The sequence below is a fragment of the Tamandua tetradactyla genome, chromosome 23, assembly GCF_023851605.1.
Source record: "Tamandua tetradactyla isolate mTamTet1 chromosome 23, mTamTet1.pri, whole genome shotgun sequence".
NCBI classification, from domain to species: Eukaryota; Metazoa; Chordata; class Mammalia; order Pilosa; family Myrmecophagidae; genus Tamandua; species Tamandua tetradactyla.
Genome location: NC_135349.1, coordinates 28,234,573 through 28,252,030, shown reverse-complemented (window position 1 = coordinate 28,252,030; position 17,458 = coordinate 28,234,573). Strand labels below are relative to the sequence as shown.

General features: G+C 38.7%; 2 protein-coding genes across 2 annotated transcripts in view; one reads left to right on the top strand and one right to left on the bottom strand.

The window, feature by feature from the left end:
* Positions 1-10,246, bottom strand: part of ZKSCAN2 (zinc finger with KRAB and SCAN domains 2) — a 36,558-nt gene extending 26,312 nt beyond the window's left edge. Inside the window, exons 1-6 of the mRNA XM_077141488.1 lie at positions 9,155-10,246; positions 7,968-8,130; positions 5,755-5,825; positions 5,285-5,402; positions 2,508-3,191; positions 50-556 (exon numbers count right to left, since the gene is read on the bottom strand). Of these exons, the coding sequence (XP_076997603.1) occupies positions 50-556; positions 2,508-3,191; positions 5,285-5,402; positions 5,755-5,825; positions 7,968-8,130; positions 9,155-9,562 (1,951 nt within the window). The 5' untranslated portion in view covers positions 9,563-10,246. The remainder of the gene's footprint in view (positions 1-49; positions 557-2,507; positions 3,192-5,284; positions 5,403-5,754; positions 5,826-7,967; positions 8,131-9,154) is intronic.
* Positions 1-17,458, top strand: part of LCMT1 (leucine carboxyl methyltransferase 1) — a 317,860-nt gene that overhangs the window by 98,754 nt on the left and 201,648 nt on the right. The window lies entirely within an intron of this gene.

Below are 17,458 nucleotides of genomic sequence, written 5' to 3'. Positions count from 1 at the left end.
TAGTGAATCGCACTTTCTTCTATTTCAGACTTTAATGATCCTTACTTACCATTTGGGCTTTGCAGTAGGCCTGGAGGTTCCTGGAATTCTAGCTCTTGTTCAATTTCCTCCTCCTCACTCATTCTTTCATTGCCAGAATCTTCTACTACTGCCTCTTGTGAGGTTTCCTCAGGTTCCCAGTCTGTAGGTTCCTTGGATTCAATCTCAATACCTCCTTGGAACACTGGGCATAGCGCTTGCCTTGAGGGTGATGGGACTTGTGGGGTGTTGGTGGAAGAGGCAGATGCCCGAGAGTTAATCAGGGCATCCATCTCCTTGTAGAATGCACAGGACTCTAGGACATGGCCATTTTTCACTTTGCGGTAACTCTTCTGAAGGCTTTTGAACTTGGTCCGGCATTGCTCTGGTGTCCGGAGGAAGCCACACTCTCGCAGTTGTTCAGCCACGACCCCATATAATTTGCTCTTCCGATGACAGGCCTGAAGTGCTTCATAAAACCGAGTCTCACGGAGGATATCAAGAAAAGTCTTGGTTTCCTCATAGCCCCAGTGCACACCTGCCATTCAAGGTGAAGTTCAAAGATATCAGAAAAGGAGTCTGTAGCTTCTATATTATATACATTACAAACTATAAGGGAGGAAAAATGCCACAACAGCAGAAATTATGATATGACTAGGAAGAAGTTTAGTAATAAATGAGGTTTATTAAAAATCTTTAATATCTGATTGTAAAAGGATTTTAAAAATGGAAGCACATTATGTTTCTGGCCAGAAAGACTCAAGTTGCAGAGATATCAATTTGCAAATGAATCTATAAAGTTAAAATTCCGACAGGATTTTTAAATTGAAATTGGTAAGCTGAACTCAAAAGGTTACTTGGAAGAGTAAAAATACAGGAACAGTTTCCCAAAGTTGCCATTCTTATGGTGACTAACTAAAGGATTTAAGAATCTTAGAAGTGTCTTTTTAAAATGATTAAGAATACTGGACTAGGATACCCAATAGGAACTCCCCCTAGCCAATGTTCTTATAATCTTTTTAAACAGTTTTCTTTAAAGAGCAGAACTACATCCAGAGTAGTTTTTGTATCCCTGAGTCCTCTATTATAAGAGATTAATGATCTGCAAGGTCAACAGATATTCTGCTTTTACAGCAGAATAAAACTTTTCAGGCCATGTGTGAATACAGTTTGCTAAACATGCTTTTTGTGCATTTTGTAACCTGCAGTGGAAAACAATAATTTCTATCTTCTATCTTACTGAATAGTCTATTTCAATCCTATCATTTGGATTCCATATTTGAGACCATCTCAAAAGTCTCACCCTCATGTCTACAGATTCCCAGATTGGTGAATATCTGAATATTTATAATGCTTCTTTCCATCTTTTTCATATCTGTTCCTTTCGAACAGTTATAGTCATGACATAACAGTTACAGTTAAAGTTATAGCTAGTCAGTTATCCTAGACCAATTTAGTTTTCCTTTGTAAGAACCTAGCATCTTTTCATAAGCAGGACTAGGGATTACTAATAAAAACAACAGACAATATTTTAGCATTTGCACAGTGCCTCCATATATACTAACCCATATAATGCTAACAACAGTCCTATGAGGTATTCTTCTAAATTACAGATGAGGGCAGGCCACGGTGGCTCAGCAGGCAAGAATGCTCGCCTGCCATGCCAGAGGACCCGGGTTCGATTTCTGGTGCCTCCCCATTTAAAATAAATAAATAAATAAATAAATAAATAAATTACAGATGAGAAAATTGAGGCTCAAAGTAATTAAATGATGTGTTCACTTTCATACAGTTATTAACTGGCAATTTAGTTGTACATGTCCCAGTCCCCATTCTTTTGCATGGCATATATTTTTTTATCCTTTTAATTTCAAGTCAGTGTGTTCTATTTGTTTTAAGTAACATATAGGTATTTGTTAAATGTATGACAATCCTAATCTTTTAAGTTTGTAATTAATGATACATTTGGATTTACATCTACCATCTTACTACTTTTTCCATTTGACCCATCTATTTTGTATCTCCTTTCTCTCTCCTTTCTTATCTTCTTTTAGATTAATAAAAAGAAAATTCATGTTTTTCACCCTTTTCACTTGTTACGTATTCTTCAATTCTTTTACTCTAGAGAGGATAACAAATGCATACTTCACTTATTACAATCAAACATGGTTGACTGCTTTAAATAAATTCCCAGATAATGTTAGACTCTTAGAACACTTTGACTCCATTTATATCCTTTCCGTAAGGTCCCACATACTCAAAATTCATGCTGGGCTCTAAATTGGAAATGAACCTTCCACAGCAATTCAGCACTGCTACTCATACTACATTAGTAGCCGCAGTAAATACCCTAGAGAATTTTCAGTTATGTGGCCAAAATATAGTATTAATTGGCAAGGTATGCATAACTGTATTCCCCAGTCTGCTTCTTTTCCCACAAGATCATAACAACATCCATTTTCATACTAAAAAAGAAGCACAATTCTTACCACTCAGGTTTTGAAACAAGACAGGGGCACCACGAATCTCAGATTTCTGGATTAATTCAATGCCTATTTCATCACCATCTGATTCTTCTGCAGCTTCTTCTTCCTCTACCAAACTGATCTGTTCTTTAGCGCTGATACTTATTCTCCTTAGTCTAGGGAGAGAGAGTATCTCCTTTGGTTTATCACCGGATGAAGCATGGGCTTCAGGATTCAACAAAGCATCCATATCCTCAAAGAAGGCACAGGGTTCTAGCGCATGGCCATTTCTCACTTTTCGATAGCTCTTCTGAAGACTTTTGAACTTGGTCCGACACTGTTCTGGTGTTCGGAGGAAGCCACATTCACGCAACCACTCAGCCACAGCACCATACACCTGGCTGTTTCGGGGACAGGCTTGAAGTGTTTCATAAAAGCGAGACTCTCTGAGAATTGCAAGGAAAGTCTTAGTTTCTTCATAGCTCCAATGTACACCTGCTATTTTTTCATCTTCTAAACCCCACTGTTGCTGCTCTCTCCACGTGTTTCCTGCATTTCTTGTAGAGATTTGAACAGCATGGACTGACTTTTCCTTGATGTAGTTGCTTTGGAGGATATTCCTCTTATTAGAGGAATGCAGACTTATGGTCCATGGCTCCTTTCTTTGCTCCAACTGGGCTATCTTACTAGATATAGATACTGTATTACCTGCAGTAAGAGAAACATATTTCATGATAGTCATAGAAGTCATTACTGTTGCCTCAATCTTTTGCTGTAGCATACTTTTTGGGGCCACTTGTTCACACTTATCCTTTAAAGGTCTAGTCTAATTCACCTCTCTCCTAAAGCCTTCCTCAATCATGACAGTGCATACTGTAGTTATTCTTAATGATTTTTTTGGCATAATCATTTACTAACTTATAATTGTTTTACTTTTCATTTGTTTCCCCAGCTACTCTGGAAAACCTCTATGGGTAGGAACCACATATTTTATTTCCTTTTATTCCCTCCAGTACCTAATACTGCTTAGGTTCAGAGTATGAGCCTAATCAATATTATTTGTAAAATAAAGTATGCTTGTATCTGCTCCCCACATACCCCTTCCACCCAAACACACATGCACATATCCACACATGAAGAGAACATGAGATGAGAAGTTAAGAATTTTTAGAGACATTCTGGTAAAGTTTATCAAAAATAGAGGTAAGAATAGGAAAGAAAATTGAGAGTTTGTTCATTTACAATATTGTAGAAATTGATGTGTCTTAAATTTAAATACTAGCTCCATCACTTATTTTGCTTTCTGGCCAGGGAACATTTCCTAACATCGCTGAGCCTCAGTTTTCTGGGGAATAATACCATCTACTCAAGTAGGTTTTAGGAAGATTAAATAAATGATCATCTATAAAGTGTCCAATGCCCAACAGGAAGAGTGCTTTATTATTGGTGGGTTATTGGAGTCATCTTCAGATGGACATTTTTTCAAGTACTTTCTAATTATAAATAATTGTTGGTTTATCTTTATCCATTAAGCTTGAGGTAGCCAATCTATCTATTTGCATCTATATGTGATGTAGTTCAATAGAACTTTCCAAGATGATGGAAATGTTCTATAACATATAGCAATAGCTGTATCGGGCAGCTATCAAATACTATAAGTGTAGCTAGTGCCACTGAGGAACTGAATTATAAATTTTATATAATTTTAATGATTTTTTTAAATAGCATGTGTTGGTAGTGGCTATCCTACTAGACAGCATGGATTAATAGATGTGTTCGTGAACACTTTTGGCCCATAAATTTAGCCATAAGTAGTCTTTGAGTTGTAGATCACATATGAATCATACTTACCCTTACTACTGAAGCAAATAAAGACATAATCCTATAAAAATTTGCTTGTAGAGTGATGTTTTTTAGTGGTTATATGTTGCCTGTAAATTTGTGCTATTTAAATGATTCAGAATACTACTAAAATTATATTTAAATTAGTTTTTTTCTTCTGTTTACAAGATTTCCATCCATTCAACAAATATTTATTGGGTACCCAGTATGTGTCAAGCACTATGCTAGGGGTTATCATAGTTAAATAAAAACAAACTCCGAGGACATTATCAGGATATATGAAAACACTGGAATATCAACTGTAAGTTTTATATTAATGTTAAATTTCTGGAACTTGATAAATGTACTTATGTATGTATGTTATGTAAGTGAATATCCTTGTTTTTAAGATACTTTTTAGGAAATATTATGTGTTCAATGAGCACGATAAATACAATCTACTCTCAAATGCTTAGAAAACAGATTGATAAATAGATACATGGACAGACAGATGGATAGACTGATACGACAAATGAGGCAAAATGCTAAAATTGGTGGATCTTGTTATCTGGGGAGTGAGGGGATATATGTTAGAGTTCTCTGTATGGGTTTTGCATTATCTTTGCACCTGTCCTGTATGGTTGATATTATTTCAAAATAAAAAGTTTAGGAAAACAAAGAAACAAACCTAAAAATCCTGCAACTTTAGGAGTGTTTAATCTAGTAGATATATGTAAATTTACACTCTCAAATAATATAAATATGATAGTCACATATAACTTTCAATTTTTTTAAATCACTAAATTATAATTGTTTTACTGGAAAACGGGAATGGGTAAGGTAAAAGGAGATGGATAAGTGATTACACTAGATAAGGTCCTTTAAGTGCTAACATTCATAAGTGACTATTTTATTATCAGTAGAAATAAACATATTAGAAATCTCCAAAACTTTGGTTTGAAAAGGAAAAGTATCCTTACCCAGAGAGACCATGTTCTCAACACTCTCTTTTCTGTTATCCCAGTAGAGGTCAGGATTCTGACGCACATTGTTTTTGTAGGAGAAACCCCTCACCATCTGGACATCTTTCAATGGTTCCTGTAACAATACTAATACCAATGACTACCCAAATAACCACATGGGTCCTTCTAATGACCCTACAGAAGAAATGAAGCCAAGGAATCAAGTGTATTTTATGTACCAAATGAAGTGAAGGATATTATAAAGAATCATAAGAGTGATGATCCAGTAAGGAGACCCATTTTCAGAAGGCTGGATCCAAGCTTCTCAGGAAAAAGAATTGGGGATTTTATATGGGGTTGTTTCTAGGAAGTAATACAAAAGTGTGAGGACAGTGAAGGCATAGGAAATCACCATAAATGAACACCTTAGGAAGGAAGACTGGGGGAAAAATTAAAATATACCTGAAAATACAAAAAAAAAATTGTACCTGCAAGATCACTTCTTGATCTCTGGTGTTCCGTTCTTCAGCAGAGGTGGGAACCCATGGAGAAGACCGAGCTGTAACAAGAAAAAGAAACAATTAGTGTTCTAGGCTCTGGCCCTTTAATTCATGCTGCTTCTCTTTTGAGAAATGAGCATATATAAACAACCAAGTAATATAAATCAGGCACTTTCTTCATGAGTTCAGAGCAATGCCTAAAATCACAGTAGCCTAAAGCAGGCCTTACAAACTCAAATGCCTTCAGGGAGTGAGTAGATAAAGCACATAATGAAACGGGCCAGGTAGGCACTGTAGGAAACTATAGCACCTCATCTGTGGAAAAAACACATCCAATACTCAGCTCCAACTTATGTACCAATGAGACTATGGCTCTGGTATAGCTAGAGCTTCTAATTTTTCAAGAGAAGGTAGAAATCTGGACGGTTGTGAAATCTTGGTAACTAAACAAAACAAAAACTCCCCCAAACAAAAGCTCTTTGCAGGCTAAACAAAATAAATCTGACTTGGTATGTAGGTTACAGTTTGTGATACCTGATTTAAGTACATCACCTATGAATGAATACTGATCTAACGAACTTAGTGTATATAATACTGGACACTACAGGCAAAAACACCTTTCTAAGGGTAGAAGGAGTATGTATGTGTATATACATACATATATATATAAATATATAGGGATATCTGAATCAGTCTACTACTAGGGAACTCACCATCTAGGGAAAACATAAAGAATTAATTTCACTTGAGCCAAAGAACTCAAAAGCTTTCTCCACTAATTTCCATTAGAAGCAAATCAAATCACTTTCTTAGAGACCTATTATTTCCTGAGGCACACAGGGCTGAAAACAGACCATCCTTAGGAAGAAATTCATCTTTCTGAGATATCTACCCCTCAAATTTTCTGTCTTCCTCACCTAGTTAAGTACCTGGACAGAGCAAACTTTTCCACTTTAGGAATTCTTATCACTCTAGGATGGCAAAACCCAGAAGCACCATCAATAGGCATTTATCAGACTAAATTTATCAGTTAAAGTAATTATGACCTCTAAATCATGTGAGAAAGGGAACTTTGATGCTGATGAACACACACTGGATAATTCAGAAACCATTAATATTTGCAACACATTCTATCACAATATGATTTGGAGGACTGGTGAGTAGGCAGAGTACAACAGTGGTCAATCTTGTTCCTTAATGATGGGCTGTGTAAGCTAAGACAGATTTGAAGTTTAAAAGCAATTGTGCCATCATGGAAGAAAAGGAACTAACACTTATTGTGCACTATTATTCAATGGCCTGAGTACACTGCTTCATCTAATCTACACTAACCACATTACTATTTCTCCTTTAAAGATGAGAAAATGGAAAGTTTGCTAAGTAACCTCACTGAGGACACAGATTCTGAATTCAGGTTTGTTTGCCTGCAAAGCCTAAGTTCTTACTCTTTTTCCATTAATGTCCTTTTCATATTACTTACCTAAGATCACATAGCTAGAGGGTGGCAGATATAAACCCTAGTCTTTTTTTTTTTTTTTTAATAATTTTTTATTAATTAAAAAAAAATTACAAGAAAGAAACGCAAACTAAACCCCGGTCTTTTGACTGCAGGGTTAATGATCTTTCCATTCCTCTCTAAGCCTGACAACGCACTTCAGCTGATAGAGAGACCACTACAGGATGGGATGGACAGGATGTTAATTTCCTTGGATTTGACTTGATTCATTACTACCTAGCATAGCTATGAACATCAATGATCCTTTTTCTGTGAAGTCTTATTTATCCTTCTAATATGCCACTTTTCTAAGGCCTCAACTTGTGTTTCTTGTGAAACAAGAAAGGGAAACATTTCTTATTTTCCTTTTCAAACGTTTTCTCAAGTTGTTTATCATCAGCCAGGAACACATATACACAGGACTAAATGATATGAACTGATTATAGAATGGAGGTTTGTAAATAATATTACTCTTTAATACTTCAAGGCTGACCTGGGCAATCTTAAGTTTTTCTAGTTTTCAACTTTAAGATTCCTTTTTCATATATCACACATTTCCAATTCTGGAGGGTAAAGAAGTCTTCCTCCCCAAATACTCAATTTATTTTCAAATATGTATTGAGGGGATCCTACTCTGAGCAACTCAGTATTAGGGGGTAAATAAATCTGTTGTGGTCTCTGCACTGGGTGTGCTCCTAGTTCTTACCGATCTTGGGTAAGAGACGATGTTCTCTCTTATGCTTCAGCTGCTCCTGGCATTCTGAGTGGAGGCTTCCAGTGTCCTTGTGGGATACCAGCCTGGGCTCAGTCTCCACCTCCCACACTGCTCCAAGTGAGGCCTGCTTTCCTGAATGCACGGGACCACTGACCTGAGAAATAAGGCAATAATACCAAGTGAGGCCTGCTTTCCTGAATGCACGGGACCGCTGACCTGAGAAATAAGGCAATAATAACAGAAAGAAGGAAGAAGAGAGGTCTAAAGCAGGGCCAAACTTCCTAAGAAAGATATCAAGGAAGGATAAAAGACATGAGAAAGAATGAAAATTTCAATCCATTCTGAATGGAGCCTCTGAAGGCACTGTCCAGGAGTTTGGGTGTAAAGAGGAAACTCTTCTTTATTAATATAGAGATACACAGAGGGGGAAAATATAGCAGGAGTGAAATATTAAGTGCCCACATATACTAGGTTCACAGAGAAGTACTCATCAAAACAGGTATATAATGAGCTATTCATTGAAAACTTATAAAATTAATCCCCACTTAATCCCCTGACCAACACAGCAAACCTCCTGATGGTCAAATCTTTACACAATACAAATCCTGTGGAAGGTGAAATTTCAGATCTTGCAAATGATGCAGGACTTTATGAGGTCAATGAAAAGATGTTAAAACTAGAAAATCATGCAAAGCCACCAACAGTTAAATCAAAGAAGAGTGACAAGGATGATGACATTGGACTGTGACTTTGTAAGACGCTAGCTGGAATGTTAAAGAAAGAGAGAGGGCCCTGGGATAACTAACAAAATTTTGCCTTTTTTTTTTTTAAAAAGCAAAAAAAAAAAACACCCTCTTCAGAATTAAACTGCAATCCAAGCTCTGCGAAGCACAACTTGATTGTTTGCTCATATAATTTTCCTGGAAATACGTCACAGATGTAAAACACATATTTATAACAACTAGTTTCATTTGCAAGATGATGTTTCAACCAAACCCTTCTCTTTTCTCTATTTTTAGGAAATTTTGGTGCCCATATTAAGTGGATTCTCTTTAAAGGGTCTTTTACTAGTACCATTTATTCAACCATAGCGTGCACTTACTACAATGCATCCCTAACCATCTTCCTTCCCCACCCCCTTCTTTCTAAATACAAAATTTTGGAAAATCCTCTCTCACCTGCTGTCTTCTTAATCTTCCGGTCTCTTTCTCCAAATGTATTACCAGGGCCACCGCCTCCTCTCCACTTTCAGGACACTGCTTCTGCGCCCCAGCCTGAATCTTCTCTGGTAAAATAGTGAGAAATTGCTCAATCACCAGGAGCTCAAGTATCTGCTCTTTGGAACGCAATTCTGGCTTCAGCCATCGGCAGCAAAGTTCCCAGAGTTTACTGAAAGCTTCATGGGGTCCTGTCACATCCTCATAACAGAATTGCCTGAAGCATTTACGAAAGGTCTCAGATTCAGAGCTATCCGATCCTTCCAGAATGGTTTCCGATTCCCATTCGGGTTCCTTTTCCACCTTCATTATTAGGCACCCTTCAACCTCCAGGGGCGCTTCGGTCTGAGGGTCCAGGACTGTAGTCATGCTCCCACCCAGGTATCAACTTCACGTTAGCTCAAAGTGGGGGGACCCCCAAGCCCCTTCAAGAACGCCTTGCTTAATGTTCTTGGAAGTGTGGAGACGCAGGGCGCTAAAAACGCCAGTGTCAGCAGATATAGGATATTTCAGGTTGATTAGTTAAATCTAATTTAGGCTCTCGAAAAGGGAATGTACACCCTAAGGGCCAAAAACCTGGCCTCTTCTCTCGACAAAATGTGTTCCCGCAATGTGGTTTTCCAAGATGCATTCCCCTTTTTAGTACAAGGTCGGAAACAGTGAGGCTGCAAGACAGAAAGGAAATCCAAAGTGGGCGGGGTCGGGCAGCTAGGCCGGGTGGGGGTGTGTCAGCGACCCTGAGTTCATGCTCCCCCGAGGCTAGACCCTAGTGGGTGGGGCCGGATGTGTAGGCCCCGCCCGGCCCAGGGTTCAGGGTTCAGGTCACGACGCCAGCCAGCGGAGTCCGAGACTTAGCGCTACGTTCTTCCCGGCCCTCAGCGGCCCAAGCAGTCTTCAGGAAAGCTCCGCACACGGGAAAGGGTTGCGATGCTGCAGGAGTAAGGAAGTCATTACAAGGGACGGCTGCTGATTCCTCACACTCGTCCCCGTCTGCTTGATTCACCGAGGGCGCGGAGGGCGCTGGGAGCTGCGGGTACGCATGCGCCGCCTGCGTCGGTGCACGCCGGGACTAGATGAGGCCTGCCTTGCGGGCGGGGAGTTTAGGAAGGAGGGTGGGAGGGGCGGTGATAGATTCTCGCGAGAGCGCGCGGCTAAGTGACGCGCCGCCGAGGGACTTTAGTATTGAGCGAGCCGCGGAAGTAGCTTTTCTGGAGTGGCGGATCGTAGCTGGAACGGAGAATCGTAGCTGGAACGGAGAATCGTAGCTGGAACGGAGAATCGTAGCTGGAACGGAGAAAGCATTTTATTCGAGACAGTACCGGAAGGGGGGTGGGGTAGTCCTCTGTTAGCTAAGAGGCTTTTTTGGAGCGGAGGAGCACTACTTTTGCGGCCGGCCGAAGTCTTTTTTTTTTTTTTTCCTGGACGCAGAAGTGGGAACTCGTTTGCTGGCGGAAAACAAGACGAAGGGATCGTATTCCCGTGGCTAAGGGTCTCGGTAGTGTATCTTGCAGGCGGAGGACCCACCACGGGGTGAGGCGTAGTCATATCTGTAAACGGCACCTGTCACTTCTTTGAGGGACAGCTCGAGGGGACACTTTTTCATCTTTGAGGATTCTTATTTTCCCCGGACTTTGGGGAGGCCGGCGTGGTCAAACGTGATCATTGGGGATCTCAGACTCAGAGGCCATCAAAGCAGGCCTGGGCTGCCGTGAGGTGATGTCCCTGTTCCCCAACTCGCGACAATCCAAGAGCAGACTCACCCTGAGCTATAGTCATTCATTCATTCATTCAATCATTCAGCCTGTTTATTAAGCACATACTAGGCAGTGATCAAAGCAAAAATCTATGTATTAGGCATTGCTTTAGGCAGTGATTGAAACAAAAATCCCTGTTCTGTGGGACATATAGCGTATTAAAAGAAGAAGACACAGGTTGGAGATTTTTCGAGAATGTAATGACTTAGCTAAAACTTGAGCAAGTTCTGGCAACTACAGAGGTCAGGGGTACTATATATATATATATATATATATGACAGACTTTAGGTGGGGCTGTGTCAGAGAATATGTTGGACGTCTAGTGTGAAGGTTGTAGCAAGGTAATTGCACGGCTTGCTTTTACTTCTTTTCTGTTTAAAAAATAATTGAGCACCTCCCTTTAACCAGAATTGGTAGTACATAGGCAGAGACAGAGGTAAGCAAAACCAGGTTGCCATGCTATTGTGGAGCTTTGAGTCTGGTGGGAAAGACATTAATAAAATAATTCACAGACTAATGTACAATTTTAATTGTGGCAGATGCTACCATGAAGAGTAATACAGTGCTGAGAACCAAATATATTAGAAGAATTTGATCTAGTAAGAGTTTTCTGGTCAAGAGGTCTGAGAAATTATCTTTGAAGAAGTAATGCTAGAGACGAGTTACAAAGGAGAAGTATGCTGTTAAAATAACCACTTGAACAAAATTTAGTTGGATTTCCGTTTCATTGGATCAGTGCAGAATTGGGAGGAGATTCCAGTTGCCTCAAGGAAGTGAATAGATTAGGAGGAAATTTTCAGTGGTTAATACAAACTACATTTCCTAATGTAGTTAGTGCAGGTGGTTGTTTAGCAATGAGGAAGTTAGTTGGTGGAAGAATAAGGAGTTGGCAAATCTGATTGATTTAAATTCTCTTTTCTGGTGAGCCAGACATTTATAGGGAATAGGAATTTATTTATGTTTTAGTTTTGCTGACATGGGGCTTAGCAGGGGTGCCTCTGGTTCCTACTAGACTTATTTATCAGTTCTCCACTTTTGAAAGCCAAATCAAGGGCTGAGATTAAAATTTAAGAATCTAGATGGCACTAGTAGATGATTAGGCTACAGATGTCGAAGGGCTGGTCATTTTTGTTGCCTTCATGTTTCTGACGTAGGTGGACAGACACGGTGATATGGCTCAGTGGAACCACTTAAAACTTTCGAGAGGATAACAGCATACCAGGGAGACTATTATGATTACTATATTTAGTAAAATGCCCAGTATTTGTAGTATGCTTTTCAGTGAAGGATGCCAGAATCCAAACCAACTGAAATCAAAGAGATCAAAAAACAATCTCATGGAAGGACTCGTTTGTTTGAACCATGTGTCTTGTTTGACTATTTTGCTTAACTGTATTTTGACTTCTCCCGAAGTGTTATCTAAGTACAGCAGATAGTATTGATAAGAAAGAGCACACACTCCTCCTTGCTCAGCCAGCAAATAGACAAGTGCAATTATATTATGTAAAAGAACTCTAGTTAACAAATCTAGATATTTTGCAGCAATAGTCTCTGCAGTGGAACCAGCAGTTTCCTCCTACTGTTAATAAATTTCTAATCATATTTTCTTTGGTGTTAACTCTTTTTTTTTATTAATTAAAAAAAGAATTAACAAAACAATTAGAAATCATTCCATTCTACATGTACAATCACTAATTCTTAATAACATCACATAGTTGCATATTCATCATTTCTTAGTACATTTGCATCGATTTAGAAAAAGAAATAAAAAGACAACAGAATAAGAATTAAAACAATAATAGAAAGAAAAAAAAAACAAAAAACCTATACCTCACATGCAGCTTCATTCAGTGTTTTAACATAATTGCATTACAATTGGGTAGTATTGTGCTGTCCATTTCTGAGTTTTTATATCCAGTCCCGTTGTACAGTCTGTATCCCTTCAGCTGCAATTACCCCTTCTCTTTTTTTTTTTTTTTAATTAACGGAAAAAAAGAAATTAACCCAACATTTAGAAATCATACCATTCTACATATGCAATCAGTAATTCTTAACATCATCACATAGATGCATGATCATCATTTCTTAGTACATTTGCATCGGTTTAGAAAAACTAGCAACATATCCGAAAAAGATATAGAATGTTAATATAGAGACAAAAATAAAAGTAATAATAGTAAAGTCAAAACAAAACAAAACAAAAACCTATAGCTAAGATGCAGCTTCATTCAGTGTTTTAACAAGATTACTTTACAACTAGGTATTATTGTGTTGTCCATTTTTGAGTTTTTGTATCTAGTCCTGTTGCACAGTCTGTATCCCTTCAACTCCAATTGCCCATTATCTTACCCTGTTTCTACCTCCTGCTGGACTCTGTTACCAATGACATATTCCAAATTTATTCTCGAATGTCTGTTCACATCAGTGGGACCATACAGTATTTGTCCTTTAGTTTTTGGCTAGTCTCACTCAGCATAATGTTCTCTAGGTCCATCCATGTTATTACATGCTTCATAAGTTTATTCTGTCTTAAAGCTGCATAATATTCCATCGTATGTATATACCACAGTTTGTTTAGCCACTCGTCTGTTGATGGACATTTTGGCTGTTTCCATCTCTTTGCAATTGTAAATAACGCTGCTATAAACATTGGTGTGCAAATGTCCGTTTGTGTCTTTGCCCTTAAGTCTTTTGAGTAGATACCTCGCAATGATATTGCTGGGTCGTATGGCAATTCTATATTCAGTTTTTTTAGGAACCGCCAAACTGCCTTCCACAGTGGTTGCACCATTTGACATTCCCACCAACAGTGGATAAGTGTGCCTCTTTCTCCGCATCCTCTCCAGCACTTGTCATTTTCTGTTTTGTTGATAATGGCCATTCTGGTGGGTGTGAGATGATATCTCATTGTGGTTTTGATTTGCATTTCTCTAATGGCCAGGGACATTGAGCATCTCTTCATGTGCCTTTTGGCCATTTGTATTTCCTCTTCTGATAGGTGTCTGTTCAAGTCTTTTTCCCATTTTGTAATTGGGTTGGCTGTCTTTTTGTTGTTGAGATGAACAATCTCTTTATAAATTCTGGATACTAGACCTTTATCTGATATATCATTTCCAAATATTGTCTCCCATTGTGTAGGCTGTCTTTCTACTTTCTTGATGAAGTTCTTTGATGCACAAAAGTGTTTAATTTTGAGGAGCTCCCATTTATTTATTTCCTTCTTCAGTGTTCTTGCTTTAGGTTTAAGGTCCATAAAACCGCCTCCAGTTGTAAGATCCATAAGATATCTCCCAACATTTTCCTCTAACTGTTTTATGGTCTTAGACCTAATGTTTAGATCTTTGATCCATTTTGAGTTAACTTTTGTATAGGGTGTGAGAGATGGGTCTTCTTTCCTTCTTTTGCATATGGATATCCAGTTCTCTAGGCACCATTTATTGAAGGGACTGTTCTGTCCCAGGTGAGTTGGCTTGACTGCCTTATCAAAGATCAAATGTCCATAGATGAGAGGTCTATATCTGAGCACTCTATTCGATTCCATTGGTCGATATATCTATCTTTATGCCAATACCATGCTCTTTTGACCACTGTGGCTTCATAATATGCCTTAAAGTCCGGCATCGCGAGACCTCCAGCTTCGCTTTTTTTCCTCAAGATGTTTTTAGCAATTCGGGGCACCCTGCCCTTCCAGGTAAATTTGCTTATTGGTTTTTCTATTTCTGAAAAATAAGTTGTAGGGATTTTGATTGGTATTGCATTGAATCTGTAAATCAATTTAGGTAGGATTGACATCTTAACTATATTTAGTCTTCCAATCCATGAACACTGTATGCCCTTCCATCTATTTAGGTCTTCTGTGATTTCTTTTAGTTTTTTGTAGTTTTCTTTATATAGGTTTTTTGTCTCTTTAGTTAAATTTATTCCTAGGTATTTTATTCTTTTAGTTGCGACTGTAAATGGGATTCGTTTCTTGATTTCCCCCTCAGCTTGTTCATTACTAGTGTATAGAAATGCTACAGATTTTTGAATGTTGATCTTGTAACCTGCTACTTTGCTGTACTCATTTATTAGCTCTAGTAGTTTTGTTGTGGATTTTTCCGGGTTTTCGACGTATAGTATCATATCTTCTGCAAACAGTGATAGTTTTACTTCTTCCTTTCCAATTTTTTTTTAAATTTTTTTTATTAATCAAAAAAAAAGAAATTAACACAACATTTAGAAATCATTCCATTCTACACATGCACTCAGTAATTCTTAGTATCATCACATAGATGTATGATCATCATTTCTTAGTACATTTGCATCGATTTAGGAAAAGAACTAGCAAAACAGCAGAAAAAGATATAGAATGTTAATATAGAGAAGAGAATTAAAATAATAATACTAATAAAATATATATATATATAAAAAGGAAAAAGAAAAAAACAAAAACAAAAGATACAAACACACAAACAAACAAACAAAAAACCATATTTTAGGTGCAGTTTCATTCAGTGTTCCAACCTAGTTACATTACACTTAGGTATTATTGTGCTGTCCATTTTTGAGTTTTTGTATCCAGTCCTGTTGCACAGTCTGTATCCCTTCAGCTCCAATTACCCATTATCTTACCCTGTTTCTAACTCCTGCTGGTCTCTGTTACCAATGATATATTCCAAGCTGATTCTCGAATGTCGGTTCACATCAGTGGGACCATACAGTATTTGTCCTTTAGTTTTGGGCTAGACTCACTCAGCATAATGTTCTCTAGGTCCATCCATGTTATTACATGCTTCATAAGTTTAGTCTGTCTTAAAGCTGCATAATATTCCATTGTAGGTATACGCCACAGTTTGTTTAGCCACTCGTCTGTTGATGGACATTTTGGCTGTTTCCATCTCTTTGCAATTGTAGATAATGCTGCTATAAACACTGGTGTGCAAATGTCCATCTGTGTCTTTGCCCTTAAGTCCTTTGAGTAGATACCTAGCAGTGGTGTTGCTGGGTCGTAATCCATTCTGCCATTCTATGTCTTTTGATTGGGAAATTCAGTCCATTAACTTTTAGTGTTATTACTGTTTGGGTAATATTTTCCTCTACCATTTTGGCTTTTGTATTATATATATCATATCTGATTTTCCTTCTTTCTACACTTTACTCCATACCTCTCTCTTCTGTCTTTTCGTATCTGACTCTAGTGCTCCCTTTAGTATTTCTTGCAGAGCTGGTCTCTTGGTCACAAATTCTCTCAGTGACTTTTTGTCTATAAATGTTTTAATTTCTCCTTCATTTTTGAAGGACAATTTTGCTGGATATAGGAGTCTTGGTTGGCAGTTTTTCTCTTTTAGTAATTTAAATATATCATCCCACTGTCTTCTAGCTTCCATGGTTTCTGCTGAGAAATCTACACATAGTCTTATTGGGTTTCCCTTGTATGTGACAGATTGTTTTTCTCTTGCTGCTTTCAAGATCCTTTCTTTCTCTTTGACCTCTGACATTCTAACTAGTAAGTGTCTTGGAGAATGCCTATTTGGGTCTAATCTCTTTGGGGTGCGCTGCACTTCTTGGATCTGTAATTTTAGGTCTTTCATAAGAGTTGGGAAATTTTCAGTGATAATTTCTTCCATTAGTTTTTCTCCTTCTTTTCCCTTCTCTTCTCCTTCTGGGACACCCACAACACGTATATTTGTGCGCTTCATATTGTCATTCAGTTCCCTGATCCCCTGCTCAAGTTTTTCCATTCTTTTCCCTATAGTTTCTGTTTCTTTTTGGAATTCAGATGTTCCAGCCTCCAGTTCACTAATTGTAGCTTCTGTCTCTTTAGATCTACCATTGTAGGTATCCATTGTTTTTTCCATTTTTTCTTCTTTGTCCTTCACTCCCACAAGTTCTGTGATTTGTTTTTTCAGATTTTCTATTTCTTCTTTTTGTTCAGCCCATGTCTTCTTCATGTCCTGCCTCAATTTATTGATTTGGTTTTTGAAGAGTTTTTCCATTTCTGTTCGTATATTCAGCATTAGTTGTCTCAGCTCCTGTATCTCATTTGAACTATTGGTTTGTTCCTTTGACTGGGCCATATCTTCAATTTTCCGAGCGTCATCTATTATTTTCTGCTGGTGTCTGGGCATTTGATCAGATTTCCCTGGGTGTGGGACCCAGCTGGTTGAAAGGTTTTTCTGTGGAATCTCTGGGCTCTGTTTTTCTTTTCCTGCCCAGTAGGTGGCGCTCGTGGCGGTCGTTTGTCTGCGGGGCAGTCGGCCCGGGAAACCGTGCATGGAGGCGGGGGTCGCTGGCCGCGGCTTGGGGGAGTGGCGGTCCAAATTGCCCAGCTGGCCCGAGACGCCAAGCGTGACGGGAGGGCCCCGCTATCCAATGTTCCCAGTCAGACCGGGGAGCCACGTGCATGGAGGGGACCCCAGTCGCCAGCCGCCCCGGCCGGGAAAACGTGCGCCCCTCGGGTATCTCACCGCAGCGGATTCTCCCTGCCCGTTCAGCCGTTCCAGAATAGGGTACGCTGTCTTTTTGGTCTCTG